The following is an 18,842-nucleotide window of genomic DNA, read 5'->3' on the forward strand; positions in this document are numbered from 1 at the left end:
ATATTCTTAGGACCATGCATATACTTTTACATAAAAAAAAGAAATTGTAAATATAGCTACATCAATGGCAAGCTTATGTATAAATCTCAATTTCAGTGTGTATATACATTTAGAAATTACAGGTGTCCAGTCACTTTATGTACCAATCAATCAATCACATCTACTGTACCACAAGGAAGTATGTATAAGCACTTATGCATTTTAGTTTTTGTCGTTTAGGGAACTATCTGCTAATGAAATGTTAAATTCTCCGTATCTGACTCACATGCCTTCACCGACAAATGCAGACCTAAAACTAACCGTGACCTTATTGAGCCTCATCAGCGTCAAACTACATGAGTGAAAGTCTCTCTTCTGTCATCCCATCCCCATTCAGCCAAATCACCGCAGTGCTGAAAGAGTGAGAGCGCGCGAGAGAGGAAGAGAACACGCGTGTGTGGAGTGTGTGTTATTAGTGTGTGAAAGAGCGAGTGAGGTAGAGAGAGAGGAAAACTGCGAAATCTGTCAAGGTTTTCCAGGCGTTCGCTCATTCCTCTCGACGCCTGTGCCGCGCTGACAAGGGGTCGCGTGCTGGACGGTAAGTGCTCGCGCTCTTCGTTCTTCATACACGTTACCGTCGCCTTATGAGTGGCGCGTGATTAGACAGCGTGGTTTGAAGTCGAGAGATCGATTCGTTCCGGTGCTTTCGAGCCAAGTATGACAGAATCAGTCAGTTCATATATAGTCCTTGCATTTGAGTATATCGACTGCGGACCACGTCATATAGCTAGTGAAATGTTCATTTAATGTTGATGTATTTATGTTATATGATCTTAGATGTGAGTTTTGTATGGTTTATTTTTTAGACTCGTAGTCTGGTAAGAGTATAGGCTCGTGTCGTGGCGGGACTGGTACTGTATGTGTCATGGATGATGTACATTTCTCTAGTGCTGACTTTGGGAACGCCACGAGGAAAGAGTGTACTGCGGTTGTGGGGATTGAGAAGGGGCAGTCACGCTGTTTGTGTGTGCGTGTGTGTGTGGGTCAGGATTTGTCTTCATTTTGAGGACCAAATGTCCCTATAACAAGGATAATAAAACCTGAAATCAGCTATATAGGGAGGACCAGCTTACATACTGTATAAGTAGGCTAAAGCAGAAATGTTTCTGTAAGGGTTGTGTTTAGGGGCAAGGGATGGGAAATAACATTAGCTGAGTATATAAACCAATAAGAAAGTCCTCAAAATGATAGAGAGAGAAAAAATCTCTATTGTAGGGACCAAAGGGATGCAAGGATAGTACAATCTCATATCACTTTTTGGGGTCCATCCAGCTGTACTTATGAGGAAAATGTCTTAATATGCTATATAATATTTATATATATAAAACTGCAGAGGACGGGAAATGTCATTACATCGATCTATATACAATAAAGGTTCTTTTTTGGAATCGATGGAAGAATCGTGAAGAATTTTTTACATTCATGGAAACTTTTCATCCCACAAAAGATTCTTTATAGTGGAAAAAGTCTCTTTAGATTTTTCAAATATATTCCAAACTATGGAAAAAAAAATATTTTAAGAACTGATGACTGAAAGATTCTTTGAGGAACTAAAATGGCTCTATGACATTGTTGAAAGAGCCCCCCCTTTTGAAACCTTTCTTTTTAAGAGTGTAAAGAAAGTCTTCTTTATGATAGTGGTGGTGTGTGTGTGTGTGTGTGTGTGTGTGTGAGAGAGAGAGAGAGAGAGAGTGCAAGAGAGAGTGGATGAGGACAAAGTGATGTGTAGAATGGCCGAATTGTTTTATATATTTATATACTGTTGATTCTGCCTTGAGTTACGTATGATTGCTTTCTGGTTTCTTGTTGCTCAGCTGAAATAAAGATATCAGTTGAGCTTTGTGAATGGAGCTTTCTATCTCTGTGAAGTGAGCTGAAGTCATGAATGTGCACATGTGAATGCATGTGCGTGTGTCATTGAGAGCTCGCACATGCGTGCAGGCCTGCATACACGTCTGTCCTCTGAGATATTTTGGGCCAAGGTCTTTCCCCAGACCCTGTTCTTTTTTTTCCTCTCACTCCTTTCGTTCTACTTGAATACCATCCTTTTACAAAGCACGTATCTCTCTGTTTTCTCTACTCATTTTCCTCCTACACTCTTCCCACTTGCCAGTTGGCCTAACCTGCTGACAAGGGAACATATTGCCATCTCAACAGAAAACTACACTCCCCTTGGGCTCTTGCTCCCCAGCCGAGTGGACACACCATCTGTGGAACCCCCAGTACACCACGAGCGCTGTCTTTCAAAATGTGGTCATGTCTGGCATATATTTAATGCCCTCTGATGTAAGACCTATATTGCCCAAATTCCCTGGAAGGCTTAAAGGACGACTGGATATTGTTCTGTTGTGCTGTACGTCTAATAGGGGCTGATGTTTTAGACTGGTTGAGATATGTTATAGTGTTTTTAATGGTCACAGCAGTGAGGGTTTTATTGAGTTTTACAGGACTGCCAGATTGTCAGCCCAGTGTAGATTACAGCACTGTACAGTTACTTTACTTTCCTCTTGGATGCTTCCCATGTTCTTTTAGGGTGGGCATAAAAGTTTTGGATTAGTCCTAGTATTCACCTTCCTTTTTTTTTATTTCAGTTTATTAAAAAAGCTTTTCTCTACAGTGGATTGGCTACTTTTACTAGAGTGCTTTTTTTGTTACACATATGTGTTTTAGACAAAAATAAACCATTTCATACTTTTTTTATTTTCACAAATTGCAAAACCTTCTTGATCAAGATTATAGAGCTTTGGTGAGTGAACACAGGTCTGTGTGACGCCTGACTTCAGCACCACTGTGATGGACAGCTCCCAATTGCCTCACTGTTTTCTCTCCCACCCTGTAGCCTTGATTCACTCTCTTTTATCTTTTTCTCTTTCATTGAGTGCCTTTCTACTCACTTTGCACCTCACGGCTTTAAAAACGGGTTACATCTGGTACCTGCACATTTACATTTCAATAGCCATATCGCATGACAAGCTGTTACTGCAGTATGCACATATTGACCACTATGATTTATTCGTGTTTTTTTATTTTAATTTTTTTATCTGTTTAGTATGACCGTATGCTACTGGTACACTATTTGCACACTTAAACAAAGGTGCAAATGTTATTTTGCGCATACTTAGCATTAGGGATTTCTAACAATTACCTAACTCTGTTTTGACTATATACATTTAATTTATTATTTAAAATTATATATAAATATTTAAATTAATACGTCTAATTATTTACATTCTATTTTTAATTTTCTAAATGAACTTTAACTCTAACAAATCAATTAAAATCATACATTTTAAAATATATATAATTTATATATCTATATTTGTTAAGATTATTTAAATTGTAGGCCTACTATTTAAATATAATTATGAAATGTATTAAATTCAATTACTTTTGCTTTTTTTAAAATATTTTAAATATTTCAATATTTTATTCATTTTGGACAATGAATCATATCCAATATACTGAGCAAAAAAAAAAAAATGCAATCAAGCAATGATTTGAAAACCAATCACCCAGCATACTCCAGACACATGCACACATTGCTCACATTTTCTTCATAAAATGTACTACTATTTCAATGCTGGTACCCAAAGTGCTAATGCTTTCTTCAGAGGAACTTCATTATTCACCATATTATCTTTCCCGAAGCCATTTTTCCTCACCTTTAACTTTCTTCAAAGCACCCCTTTCTCCTCAGCTCTGCTCTGTCAATGCTCTGTGGATTATCTTAACCCGCACACATAAACCACCATTCACTATGAATCCTTCATTCATTTCAAGCACACCCTGGGGCTCCCGACACTAACCGGAGAGGATTTCACCAATAATAACCCATTATTGTGTTCTTCTCTCCCTGCCAAAAACCAAGCCCCCCAAAAAATGTTAATTTTCCGGGCTTCTAATCCACCAGCTATATGGTGCCATTCAGTGAATTAAGGGAATTGTGGGTCTTCTGGAGGCATGCCAGTCAAATCCTCACTTGTGTTTTAGAGCATGAGAGCAAAATGTGTAGCAATCCAAGAGGTATTACACTGCAAAAGCTTTCTGATACACTTCACATTCTCTACATTTCTCAATGATTATTATTTCTGATTGTCTCTTTCGGTGTTAACCTTCAAGATTGGATGTATTGATCTGTTCAACACATATACATTAGTGCAAAGGGCATCTGTGATGCATACAACCCTGGGTTCACTCTTGCCCTTTAACCTTAAAGGATGAATTTAGCTAGTGATCCACAACTATTTATCAGAATGCAGCCTTTTTAGGGACAGTGGGTAGTGCACATGCTTACATGGGGTGCAGAGTCCAGCTTGTATTCCAATCCCATTCTCCATGTACTTTCCTGTCTATTCAGTCCTGTTCATTAGTGGCAAAGCCATCAAATAAAATAACTAATGATTTATAGTGTTTTTAAGCCCTCATGTAATTTTGAAGATATGTCTCACTGCAGGCTTGCCCCTAATCATTTTAGTCATACACTATTTAAAGGAGACTTGTTGTCCTTCATCTGTTTGTTCTGTTGATGAGTCACACACTAGTTCAGTAGTTGATGGAGAGGAATTTTTCATCAAGCCCTTCAGGCACAGCTAATATAATCACTCCAGGCTTATAGTTGTTATAGTGCACTCTGTTTCCCTTAATTGGTCAATGGTTAATATTGAAAGATTTTTTAGTTTTTTCACATGATTTTGCACAAATTACGGTAAGTACTTTGAGTAGAAGCAACATTATTAAAAACAAATAGCAGTTCATTTATCTGCTCAGTTTCTCAGTTGAAACACAAAGCTCATCAGTTTTGTTTCTTAGGGAACACACTTAGAGATGGGGTACAATTATAAAATGTAATTCTATGTGCTATTTTTACATGTTTATCTGTTTATTTGTTTGTTTGTTTATTTATGTCCTGAAACCTACATATTTCACCAAGTGCATACACAATCATTTAGATGTTTGGTTTGGTAAGATTCTTTTGTTATAATTATTTTATTTTATTTTTTTAATGAAAGAAGTCATATCACCAAGGCTGCATTTATTTAATCAAAACATTTGTGATTTATTGCTGTGATGCAAAGCTGAATTTTCAGCAGTCATTAATAAATCTTCAGTGCCACATGATCCTTCAGAAATCATTCTAATATGTTGATTTGTTATTAAAGAAACATTGCTTCTTATTATCAGAGTTTTATTTATATTATTATTAGAGTTATATGGTACTTTTGTTGAAACCGAGAAACATTTATTTTAAGGCTTTTTTGTAACATTCTAAATGTATTTAATGCCACTTTTGATAAATCTCACTGACTCTGAAACTGGAATATTAGTGCATCTAGAAAACAGTCCAGAACACCCTTGCAACCACATAGCAGTTCCCTGGCAACAATCCACAATATATGAAATTATATTTTATTTATTTATGCATGTTCTTCTCTCCCGTCTTTCTAGATGAGTTCATTTAGCACCAGAGCACTGACGCTACTGTCGTCTGTGTTTGGGGCATGCGGTTTACTCCTGGTGGGTGTGGCTGTGTCGACGGACTACTGGCTGCTAATGGAAGAAGGCATTGTCCTCCAGCAGAACCAGACCACAGAGGTGAAGATGGCTCTGCATTCTGGACTCTGGAGGGTCTGTTTTGTGGCTGGTAGGTCCCCTTACTAGTGCTACATCGTCTTCTATTGCTGATCAGTTTGTTGCTGAGACAGATGCCTGATTAAAAAAATCAAACGCCAGTTGATTTTGGCGTCACGCTGTTATGCATCGCTTTGTCTCGACTTTAACTCCTGCATCAGGTGTTACACGCAGATCCACCATTGAATCCCTGTGCATCATTGTATCATCAGAAGACAGAGTCTTGGTTTAGTCACGGTTTATTTGCGGGGTGTCCTGCTGTGCTATGCAAGCTGGTCTTCTTTGTCCCTGCACTGCACTGGTGTGGCATCCTATTGCATCACCCTCCTAGATCGTGCCAGACATTGAAACAGGAACTAGTGAGGCTGTGTGGGCAAACCACTGTGAGATGGCAAGTCAGTAACCACATCAAATTCATAGGCTAAGAAAACATGCAATGAAACAAGCATTTCTCGGTTTTGCTTATGGAAAATTGCATTTTTATGTTGCTTTGCATTGCATACTGGTTTGTTTATATGACACTGACAGGAAGTGCTGAGGTGGACTGAAATGATGCCACACCAGTTGGCTGCGAATGGCTGACTAAGAGAAGTGTGAAGATGATGTCACCTTGTTTCTAGCTTAACCAGTCCTGGTATTTAGTTTGGCTGTTTGTGGGAGTTTGACAAATCACTACAGCAAGACTCTTCACCAATTAGGTGTGTTGTATGTATAATTTGCACACTTTCCATGCGCTCCGGAGAGCATATGATTTATGTGTGCTCAAGCAGGATCTAGTTTTTTGTATGTGTTTGCTGAAAGGGAGCTCTAATGTGCCCTGCTCTCATGCACGATATGCAGAAGAGTCATGCACATTCAGATTTTTTATCTTAACAGTATCTTTGGAAATGACATTGAATAAAGTTACAATTATTAAAATGACTGTAGGTTCAAATATTTTGTCTAAAACAATGGTTTTCAAAAGGGGAAGGAAGGGTGCTAGGACAGAGACATTTTTCAGAGATCTTTTTTTTATTACAAACATTTATTTTATGTCACATTTTAATATTTAATAAATATGTTTAACATAATTATTAATTTATATTCATATTTGCTATTTGATTATTTTGTATTCTCCCTACTAGAGATGTATCAAAAGTCAAGAACCTTCCGACAGTTTTTAGCAATAAGACGAAACTCATCTCCATATAGTTTTGTGAATTGTTTTTGTGTTTTGTCAGATATACAAAGCCTTTAAAGGGACAGGATTAGAAAAATAATTGTTCAGTGTTTTTGCATTCTCTCACAAAAGTATTGCATCCAACCAAAAAAAAAAAAAAAACACAAAAAAACTTTGCATTCTTTTTCCAAAATATTAGCGTTCTTTCATAAAAATAGATAAGATAATTTGTGTTCACTTTAAAAGTTATTTAAAAAAAAAAAAAAAAATCTTCTCACCTCATATTATTTTTATCACTGATGAATAGTTTCTTGCAGAATTTCAAAGTTAAAAAGTATGTGTGAAAACTAATGTTAAATACTACATTTTGCAAAGTGTTGGAAAGAAGAATATTCAGTCATTTAATTATATTGTGTAATTGCATATATGCAAAAAAACAAGCAATATATATATACAGTATATCGCTTGGACTAAGTCAGGACAACCACTGGTGCAAAAAAAATAAAAAATCCATGATGCATCTGACCAAGAGCAGTGTATACGTGTAGTGCATGTGAGTTTTCTCACCTCTCTTCTCAGTGTTTGAACCAAAATCATTGGTGTGTTTCTCTCTGTTTGTCTCCGTCTCCCCTACTGTCATTGTCAATCTCTGTCCCACTCTGCCTCTACACTCTTTCTGTCTCTCTTTGTGTCCCTGTCTCTCTTTCTCTGTCTCTCTTTGTTCCCCTGTCTGTCTCTCTCTCTGTCTCTCCTTCTATCTCAGGGCCAGAGAAGGGGAGATGTGTGGCATCTGAATACTTCACCGAGCCAGAAATAGAGATCACTACTGAGAACACAGCCAATATACTGAGTAAGAAAAATGAATGCACTTTATTGTATATGAATAAAAAAGGAACAGTAAATATATTATATTATATTATATTATATTATATTATATTATATTATATTATATTATATTATATTATATTATATTATATTATATTATATTATATTATATTATATTATATTATATATAAATATCTATTATATGTATATATGTATATATATATGTATATATGTATATATACATTTCTATGTTTAAATAATTGAAACAGTCATTTGTAGTCTTTAATCATTTGATGTAACAATAATGTGAATATGTACAATTTAATGACTTTCAATATAATGACACCATAAAAACTACATGCATAATAATTATACACAAATATTATATTATATTATATACATTTATAAATCTATTACATAGAAATATATCAATATTTATTTAGGTGCTGTAACTGATAATCACTATTTTTCTGTCTCTATCAGAAATGGTGAGGACGGCCACCCCGTTTCCTATGGTCTCACTCCTCTTTGTCTTCACGGCCTTTGTCATAAGCAACATCGGCCACATCCGTCCCCAGCGCACCATCCTGGCCTTCATCTCTGGAATCTTCTTCATCTTATCAGGTGAGGTATATGAAAATATATAAGTTCTAATCATCATGTTTCTCATTTTTGCTGCCCATAGTTGTGTATCTGCGTTTATACTCTAGATTAGATGCTGTTTGTTGATATCCAGTTTCAGTGATGAGCCTGGGAATTCTCCACAACTTCGTCCGAAATCAGGCTTAGAATCCCACTGAGAGGATTGCATATTTAATGAATGGTGTTCCCGATATCCATCTATGGTAATGTGTGGGACACAATATCCATTAAATGCTCCTTTTTTATCACAAACAGTAATTAATAACAGCGGTCTCTCTGATCAAGTCAACAGAGCTCTGCATAACAGCTGTCATTTGCATTAGGCTAATAGAAACAGATTGTCAAGAATATCCAAGTGTGTTTAAATTTGACTAATTTGCATGCAAAGTATGTCTTAAAACAGATTTGGTGTGCATGAACGTTCTGAAAGAACTCTGGAAGCATTCAACTAAATACATAACAGATGTATAGGGCTGGATTAATACCAAAATAATAAAGCCGTTTAATTGCAAATTTTCTCAAGGTGTACCAGTACAGACTGAACTGCGGCGCTGTGAATTTCACAGTTCTCAGTGTGGCTTGAAGACAGCGATGTGGCAGAACTTTATTAGTTGATTGTATCAGTTTCCTGCTGACAGCTGTACAAATCAGCCAGCAGGAACAGATTTCCCATGAAGCTTTAGAAAGCTTGTGTTTGAACAGCTCTAGAATGCTGGAACAGGACCGCTTTTAAACAGCACTCTAGAATATTTCATTCTGATTGCGGAATGCTGCGTTCATTCATATAGTTTTACATTATTCACACTCATCTGTGCAACTGTTCATTGTCCCATAGCTGTTTCGTGTCTTTTGTATCATTCCACAGTCTCCTCAAATAATGATATCAACTTCATACAGGATATAACTGTGGTGCGCAACATTTTTTTCCTATAGCCTATGATGTTTCCTTTCTATGTATACTGATTATAAGGTTTATAAAGTCAATCAGATGTTCTAAGAGTTCAATAATGTTCTTAATTCAAAACTTAATGGAAAAAAAGAAATATGAAAGTATATATATATATATATATATATATATATATAAGTTTGCTGATACCCCCTGGTGGCCCGGCCCCCTTGAACAATGAAAAAAAATTTTTGAAAAGAAAGGAATACTTTTATCCAGCAACAATGCATTAAATTGGTCAAAAGTGACAGTAAAGGTATTTATAATGTTACAAAAGAACGATACTGTATGTCAAATAAATGCTGTTCTTTTGAACTTTAGTTCACAGTTTCCAAACACTGTTTCTAATATTGATAATAATATTTACTGAGCACAAAATTATCACATAAAAATGTGCTAATGATGTGCTAATAAGATCCAAATGATCGCGTGACACTGAAGACTGGAGTAATGGCTGCTGAAAATTTAGCTTTGCCATTATAAGAATACACAACATTTCAAAAAATATTTAAATAGAAAATATATTAACTATATATATAAATATAATATGAAATTTTTTACATTGTATTATTGCAGTATTAAACAAGATTTCTGCATTTGTGATCAAGTAAATGCTACAGTAAGTGTGAATTATATAATTGATCATCAATCGCTTTTTTCTTCTTGCATGATGTGATAATTTCAACTCAATAACTTTGAGTTTAAATTGCTATATTCACAATACAGCATAGTCTCACATAACTTGTTGCTTAATTGCAGCACTTGATTTGCACTTCTACGTGAGACTATTTACACTCCAATCAAAACAATCAACATTTGCTCATTAGAATACAGTAAATCATTAAGTGGCTGTTAAAATCTAATTTGCCTCACCGTCCTCATTAGATGCCAGGAAATGAACAAAGAGGCAAAAGCAAGGAGTCAGCAGCAGTGGAGGAGTCAGGAATCAGCAAAGCCCCTCAATTGTTTGCACAGAGCCAGGTCAACATGTCCCATGCATCGCAGCCAATGCGGCTTTAATGCACGCAAATACTGCAGTTTAATAATAATGGATTCAGTAGTAAGACTGCAGATTCCTGTGGCACCCCTGGCTCCTGTCCAGCGCTGTGCCATGTAGCACTGCATCAGGTGCTAATGTTACATTTAGCTCAGCATTTTGTACAACAGAATTATTAATAAAGCACAAGACACCACAACAGCACTTCTGCAAAATGCTGAACATAGACATGCATAACCCTGCAAAAAACAAAAACGCAGTCTGTGATGTTCTAAACTGTAGTATACAGTAGTCGACTATGGTATAGAAGCAGGTTGATCAAGTCTTTATGTATCTTATTAGTGGTCAACCAATATTGTTTTATTGACAGCCGATGCTGAAGCTGATACCGATATCTTGGAAAGCAGGGGGCGATAGCTGATATAAAGCAGATATAAAGCAGATATAATTTTTTATTTGGAATCATTTGACAATGGATAAAAAAATAAATATGTAAAATAAACATACTTATACTTTAGATGACAGTATTTTTCACAAATAAATAAATATTTGATAAACAATTTTTTTTTTAAAGTAAGTAAACACTGTAACCAATAGGGCACTCAGTATTTGTGCATTGGGAATCATATTTTTCAAATAAAGCCATGGTAACCCTCATTTTACATACTGCATACTGAAATAAATGCATATTTGCTCAATGTTGATGGCAAACGAGAAAGTATTATAATGTTTGCCTTTCTATTACTAATAATATAAAATGGGATGGGATAGGGTGTATTGGCTTGTTCATGTGGGCGTTATGGCAAAATATCAAAACATTTTTATATATATATCATGATTTTATCACGATTCTTTGTCATGTTGGGTTTTTCTATTTTGTAAGCAATTTGAGCATTACAGCCAAACTAATTTCCCTATTATAAAGACAAAGCTTGTTACTTTAAGGTAACAAGATATTTAAAAAGTATGGCAGATATTTAGGCCAAAGTGGGAGAAGATAAAAAATCTGTGTCATTATTTTATCTTTGTTATTAAAAAAATAAGAACAGAGATACACATTACAAATACACATAATATACAAATAAAAATAAACAGTGTTTTATTTTCTGGTATAATAGTATTTGCAGGAGTATTCAAAAAATGTAATCAACAAATAAAAAAAACAGTATATACATTGATTCCTATTAAAGCAACTGTATTAAGTTTTTCAGTCAAGAGTATTGAGTATTGAACATTAAATGATTAATTCTCCCAAAAAATAAAATAGGTTGTGTTTTGCTTTTTATACCTTCATGTACCCACTCAAAAAAAATTTTAATCTGAATGAGTTTCATTTTTCTGCTAAAAGGTGGAAAACCAAACAGTCCATATGAATTCCATAGTATTTTTTTCCCATACTATCAAAGTCAATGTGGACCAGCAACTGTTTGGTTACCCAGATTCTTCACAATATCTTCTTTTGTGTTCAGCACAAGAAATAAATGAATATAGGATTGGGACAACATGTGAGTGAATAAACAATGACAGAAATGACATTTTAGGGTGAACTATGCCTTTAATTACAGTCAGGAGCGTGTAGCCTACAGTCCTTTTTTAATTGTCCTTTTGAAAACGATCCGTGGTGTCATATAATAATGTGAAGTTTTCAACTTTTAGGATGAACCTCTCGTCATCTTTTTGTGGCCTCCTAGTAAAAATATAGTAATGTGATATACGCCTTTGAAAAGTCTGGTGTGAACACAAGCATTGACTAGAGTAGCTGCGATCAGCTTTAGCTTTACTTCCCAAAGTAAAGCCTGATTTAATGCACCGCAGACGTGTGCAGTGGAAATCAGGGGTGAGCACAGTGTGCTCAGGCACTGCCGTTTTCAGCGCTGTCAAAATAGAAGTCTCGCCTCGAGCACATCGGCCAAGAAGAAAAACGTATCGGTCAATGCCGATATTTGAAAAATGCCAACTGCTTTGCTGTTCGGGAATACTGTATATGTCCAGTTGTGTGACACAACAGCTTAATTTCCAATGTCTTGCATTTCTAATGCGAAAAGTAAATATGTAAGCACATTCCTTGTTGGTATTCGCAGCATAGACAGCTTGCAGTGACAGACTGCGATAATGTGTTTGGTTACGCCAGAGGCTTTGCTTACCACTGTTTCCCCCTCTCTCTTTTTTTCTCCTGCTCTCCACAATTACCGCAGCAGAGCTTTCTCCATCATAACACAGCAACATTTGAGTACGCTATAAATGTCAATGCTTCCCGGTATGACAGGTTGCGTGTTGGTATGCTGCTTTATCGTACCCTCTCCGCACCGTGCTTTCAGAAGAAAATAATGTTGACTGTTCAGTAGCCTAATAGGAAAACACTGCGGCATCAACTGTACTTTCATCTAGATGTTTACAAGGTGTATTTGTTTCTTTCATTTGCCATTGTTGCTGAATGCTTTTAGGCTCCTTTAAGCTTAGACAGTTTAAACCATCTAAGACCAGAGCCTGGTCAGGCTAGACTTTTGCCTGGTTTTAGAAGTTTTCATCTGGTGAGGCTAGGAGTTCAGCAAAACTGGCCAGGCTGTGAAACCATCGTAAACCTTGTACTGTGCTGCAAATACAGTACTTTATGTAATTTGTTGTTTATCTTGTACATTTCTTGTAAATCTCTTATAATGCTATATTGTTGCCTTGGATTCAATCTTTTTGTCCACTTGTTTTCTTGTAGTTAGCAGAGGTTTTGTATTTCTTTTTGGAACTTACTGATCACAGGCATCACTGATCTGAGCTTATGCATCTCAGTTTTTAAGTGAAAATGTTGGCATCATGCATTCAAAAACTGAGATGTATTAGCAATCAGCCAGTTTCAATAAGAAAATCAAAACGTGTGCTAATTGATAAAAAGATTGAACAATATTGAGTAATAATATACAGTAGAATAACATATAAGCAAGTGTAAAAAGGAAATAATTTTGTTTATTATTTTAATTATTATAATTATTATTTGTTAGCACTGGCTACGATTACATGCACAATTTTTGGTTCAATCGGACTGAATACAAAAAAAAAAAAAAACAGTTCCTGTGCCCAAAACGGGTTGCCTTTGGATGTGGATGAGTATCCAAAACAAGGCTGTCCTGCCTTTTTTTTCATGATTAACCACTTTTCTGTCATGATTTATTGTTTCTTCCCTCTTTTATTCTCTCTTAGGTTTGAGTTTAGTTGTTGGTCTGGTATTGTATATCTCCAGTATCAATGATGAAGTGATGAACAGGCCTCGGGAGCCGGAGCAGTTCTTTCATTACCACTATGGCTGGTCGTTTGCCTTTGCTGCCAGCTCCTTCCTGCTCAAAGAGGTCAGTCACAGAGCCCAGCGACTGTTAACACTCGAGCTGACTGTGTGTGTACTCTTATCACAGAGCTCAGTTCATTAATATGCAGCTGTGTTAACAGCTTTCACTGCTGTTAGCTGCTAAACCAATAGGTCTGCCCTCATCAGTATGCATTCATTTTAGCTTAGCTTTTGCTGGGGTGAAGGCTACACATTTCCGTTATGCTGCATATATGCTAATTAAGTTCAGTGCAGCAATTTGTAAATTTCAGCATCCACTGTCTGAAGTAACCTCAACTTATATTGTTATTATATATATGCATACATTAGAGTGCAAAAGTCTGAGATCATACTAAAGAAAAACTCAAAATCGAATTTAAGCCCGGAAATAGACGAAGTTTTAGGATTAAATTAGTAGTCTTTCGAACTTCTGCCAATTTTGTGCACTGTCATTCAAAAGTCTGGGATTTATAATATTTAGATTTTTTTTTTTGAAAGAAGTCTCTAATCCTCTCCAAAGCTGGATTTATTTGATCAACAATACTGATCAATAACAATAAAAAAACTAGAATATTGTGAAATATTACAATATAAAATAACAGTTTTCTATTTTAATATATTTTTCAATTTTAAGAGAATAAATAACATAGTTTATGTAGTTATTCCATCAAACTACACACATACATTAGTTTTGAATGTCTGTCAATGCAAAAATATGCTTTATGCCCCCAGATGGTGTAGTTAACTGGGTCATGCTAACCAGCCAAACTTGACCCCTTGGGCAGAGAGCATTTCTAATTGGTTAGTTTTTGGCGGAAAATAAAACACAAGCTTTTTAGGACTTTTTTTTTTTTTTTTTTGCATAGGAATGTCACATAGAAAGGTGTGATTTCTCAGAACATCTATTTGAAGTGATATCTGTTAGGTTATATTGACATTAGGGTTACTGTTAGGTTCTGTTAAACTGTAGGAACATTTTATCTCTGATATTTCTAAAAGAAAAAAAAAAGACTTGATTTTGAATTTCAAGAGATTCTTTGCTCAAAAATGACAATTCTGTCATTAATTACTCATCCTCATGTTGTTCCAAAACTGTAAAGCCTTTGTTCATCTTCAGAACACAATGTAAGATATTCTTGATAAAATCCCTAACCCTGCATATGTCGTGATAGTGTCGTGAATGCACGTCGAAGTCTCACACGGAAGAGAAGAACTGTTGAATAATTGTTTGAATTTAAAAGGTATTCTAGTAGCTTCATACAATTACAGCTGAACCACTGATGTCACACGGACTATTTTAACAATGTCCTTACTACCTTTCTGGGCCTTGAACATGTTAGTTTCCTTGCTGTCTATGGAGGGTCAGAGAGCTCTTGGATTTCATCTAAAATATCTTAATTTGTGTTCTGAAGATGACATGAGGGTGAGTAAATATTGACAGATTTTTCATTTGTGGGTGAACTGACCCTGTAAACTGAATGATGTTGGTTGACTAGTATTGTTGTACCAGGGTGCTGGAGTCATGTCTGTCTATCTCTTCATGAAACGTTACGCTGAGGAAGAGATGTACCGGCCCCACCCTGCGTTGTATCGCCCTCGTCTGTCTGAATGCAGCGACTACAGTGGCCAGTACCTGCACCCCGACTCCTGGCCTCCTCCTCAGCGTGGACGCAGCGGCTCCGAGGTGTCCAGTGACATCTCCATTCAGCTCAACCAGACCCCGCTGCCTCCTCCGGCGAAAAGCGGCAGGCCCTCCAATCCACCCTCTTCCTCGGGCCCCTCGTCCGGGGCCAGCTATCACCTCCCACCTGCTTCTTCCTCCTCTTCCTCTTCCTATCCTCACACCATCCACTCCTCCCATTCCGGCAGCCACGCCCCTCAGTCCCTCCCAATGGCCACGCCCCCCTCTGCAGTCCCTCCCCCTCGCTACCATGCGCATATGCGTATGAGCGCCTCCCCATGTTAGATTTCCTCTGTTTAAGGTTCTTAAACAACTGAAATATGGGCATAACATTAGATAAGAGGAGAAATCTCCAGAGACTATGGGATCAAAAGGGTGCTAAGTTGAAAAGACATAGACGAGGAAGTGATTCACTTACAATTCTGTGCCTGAATGAAGTTTAACAGATTCTCAGAGCGAGATTAATAAGTGGAGGAATAGCATTTATACATATAGAAAGAATGTTTGGTGAAGAAAGGTACAAAATACTGACTTGCTGAAAATAGTTGAAAACAACTGTATAGATATTTAAATTTCTATGTAAAATGTTTAAATCTTATTGCACACCACAACAGTTTTCATCCCCTCATACCTCATATATCATAGCACCATGAGGCTATTTATACCATTTCTTGTTTTTACTAAAGCAAAAAGACACGAATGTGCCCTAAATGTGGCAGATTTCTTTAAATGATGTTGCGGATTTATTTCAGCAGACGATTTCTGTAAACGGTGTATCAAGAGCAGTAGTCATCTAGTGTATTCCGACATATTTACCTACGTTTCATCATGTGGGCAAAGAAAACTTTAGGTGCAGAGGTTCGATTTGTCCTTTACTATCAATTTGTAATGTTTTTAGATTTGTACATCAGGGTAGATGTGCTGCAAAGCTGGCTGATGTTTCTTTACTGGGATGTTGTTCGCTTGGCCCCACGGCCCTCAATATGCCTTGTGTTTTCTTGTGCTCTCTAATAAAAAAAAATATATAATGTTTTAAAAACATTTAGCAGTGGTATAGCACGATACAAAAAGGAAACGTTTGAAAATTTGTAACATTTACCTTAACCTAGAATGGAGGTTGACTCCTGTATGAATTCACTGTTCAGTCATCATCTTAAAATTGCAGCCGTTCTTGTTTATTATTGATATTATTACTACGACTATTAATTGAATTGTTTATTATACAAAATGAATTGTAAACCTGCGTATGTGTTATAGCGGAAGCTGTTGTATATCAGTCCTGCAGTGTTTCAGAGATCATGTTTTTTTACAGTAATATGGGTTCATGAAAAATAACTGAAATCAACATGAGGAAGGATTTAGAACCAAACAATGTGCTTGAGCGCTCCTGGTGTATTGCGCCATCTACTGGCCATGCAGTATTAGTGCATTACAGTGCTGAAGAACCTTGTCTGAACCACAAGTTGTATGAAATCTGTGTTCGATTCATTGACTAAAATGAAACCGATGAGTCAGCACTTTCATAGACCTGGTGCCTGCGGATACTGCATTGATTGAGCAATGCAGTAAAGACAGTTTGTACAGTATGATTATTATACCAATAAATCAGTCCCTTCTCCTAATAATGCATAAGCGTCGACCTTTGTAGAAAAATATCCCTTAATAAATATTAGCTAATAGATATTATTATAATGACCTGTTATGCCTGTTAAGCCCTTAAACTTTTAATGCACAGAAGCTTGAGATACTTTCCAGAGTGTTGTAACTGAGAGTTCATTATTGTGTGTAAATATTATGATCATATATTGTTATGAAATACGAATAGTTATAAAGAACAGGACTGGCTCCTGCTGGATAGTAAAGAAATACATACAGTAGTATAACTATTTATATTATAGCATTATTACAAGTGGGATATGCAGAACTGAAGGTATGATTTCTGGGAAATGAAAAGAGCAAGAGGAATGATTTTTGAATCCTAATATTTATTCAAGTATTGCTGGTGGTACAAATTTAGTCTGCTTTTAAGTCTGAAATCTGAATATCTGTTTATGTTTCTTGTCTTTTACTAATAATTGCGTTATAATGAGCTTTCTGCTCTCTCAGTTCCAGTTGACATTTGTTGTTGTTGCGCTCTACGCTGAGGGTCTGGCTTATAAATATGTATGTACCATTTTGCATGACATTTTTTTTCCATCCTCATACCCTATTCCTCCTAATGTTTTGTTATTTAGTTATTGATTTTTTTTTTTTTTTTTTTTTTTTTTTTTGCTTTTTCCCATTGGGCTGTCCTTTGTCATGATTTGTCTCTCTCAGAGTCCCATTAAGCTGAAGCTGCCTCACTCATTTGGCTTGTCTTTTCCTCTTTTACCCTTCATTTCTCTCTCTTCTCTCTCTCAGCCTTCTTGTCTTTACTTTTCTGTTTTCAGTATCAGTTTTGCATGCCTTTCATTCCATAATGCCAAAGCAATTGTGCCTGACTTAAGATGGTGATGATGACAGTTATTATTAATATAATCATTATTATTATTATTATTATTATTATTATTATTATTATTAAAACTGTGGCATTTCTTCTTTGTAATCTGGAATTTGCTTAAAAATTAAGAAACTAAAATAAATTGCACACCAAATGACTTGTGTTTTATGTCCATTGCATTTCTAATAATTTTCTAATATACTAATAATGCATTTAAAATATTTACTGCATTTAATGTGTTATTTAAATATAGGACAAAAATACTGGAATGGTTATTACATGATATGCCATCATAAATACAACTTTAGCCTACATTACAGAGAACTGCTTTCTCTGGTTATGTTTTATTTGATCACAGTGTACATATACATTCAAGTACTGAGTAATATATATATTAACTACTTTTACTAACTATATGGTTAGGGTTTAGATTAGGGTTTAGGATTAGTTATATATCATTATGCATCATTTATTGTAATTAATATCAGGTCCGGCCCAGGCTCTGTTGGTGCCCTATAGGTGAGATTTTATGTCCACATAACTAAAAAAAAAACAATAATTTTGAAAATGCAGATTTTTATATTCTTTACTATAATATAACATAACATAAATAATGATAAGTATTAACATAAATAAGTAGTAAATAAATTGTGATAATAAATAAATGGAGATGTTGAAGCATCTTTTAGGCTATGTATTTTATAAGTGAATCTGATAAAATAGCCTATTGAAGAGACCAGACTTGAGCTACTCCCACAACTACACACAGTGAAAAGTAGTTATTACAATAAAAGGAAATATGAGCAATATGAAATTCGTAAAGTAGTCTAACAGACAACAAAGGCAACAAAATAAAGACTACATTTTGTATTTTATTTGTACATGTTAGCCAGCTAGCTAGCTAATACATCTAACTAGCACACCCATACCTGTCATTTTAATTCTGTGCATACATACAGTGCAAAAATGACATATTTAAACTTAATTATTTTATTTTTTGAATGCTATGCTAGATTAGTCCTAGTTGTGGTCCTTTTTCAAAAGACATCAAGACACTTTTTGGTGAATTAAAAGCAAGCAATAATGTTACTGATATTAAAACAACATTATCGAAGCTTAAATTTATTTTAAAG

At 35.7% G+C, this 18,842-nt stretch overlaps 1 protein-coding gene across 1 annotated transcript; it reads left to right on the forward strand.

Moving 5' to 3' along the window:
* The first annotated feature begins 359 nt into the window (after positions 1–359).
* On the forward strand, positions 360–17,866 carry LOC127978718 (voltage-dependent calcium channel gamma-7 subunit-like). Its single transcript, XM_052583587.1, has 6 exons — positions 360–577; positions 5,485–5,680; positions 7,590–7,676; positions 8,135–8,275; positions 13,429–13,574; positions 15,060–17,866. The coding sequence occupies exons 2-6, from the start codon at positions 5,485–5,487 to the stop codon at positions 15,513–15,515; spliced, it is 1,026 nt and encodes a 341-aa protein (XP_052439547.1). The 5' UTR covers positions 360–577; the 3' UTR covers positions 15,516–17,866.
* Positions 17,867–18,842: the final 976 nt, after the last annotated feature.

This window comes from Carassius gibelio, chromosome B19, assembly GCF_023724105.1.
Source record: "Carassius gibelio isolate Cgi1373 ecotype wild population from Czech Republic chromosome B19, carGib1.2-hapl.c, whole genome shotgun sequence".
NCBI classification, from domain to species: domain Eukaryota; kingdom Metazoa; phylum Chordata; class Actinopteri; order Cypriniformes; family Cyprinidae; genus Carassius; species Carassius gibelio.

Bases quoted from the DNA above. Each gene is read 5' to 3' on its own strand.
- LOC127978718 (XM_052583587.1), top strand. From the start codon at position 5,485: ATGAGTTCATTTAGCACCAGAGCACTGACGCTACTGTCGTCTGTGTTT. The intron at 7,677-8,134 runs GTAAGAAAAATG...TGTCTCTATCAG, and splicing joins GAACACAGCCAATATACTGA to AAATGGTGAGGACGGCCACC. The intron at 13,575-15,059 runs GTCAGTCACAGA...TTGTTGTACCAG, and splicing joins GCTCCTTCCTGCTCAAAGAG to GGTGCTGGAGTCATGTCTGT.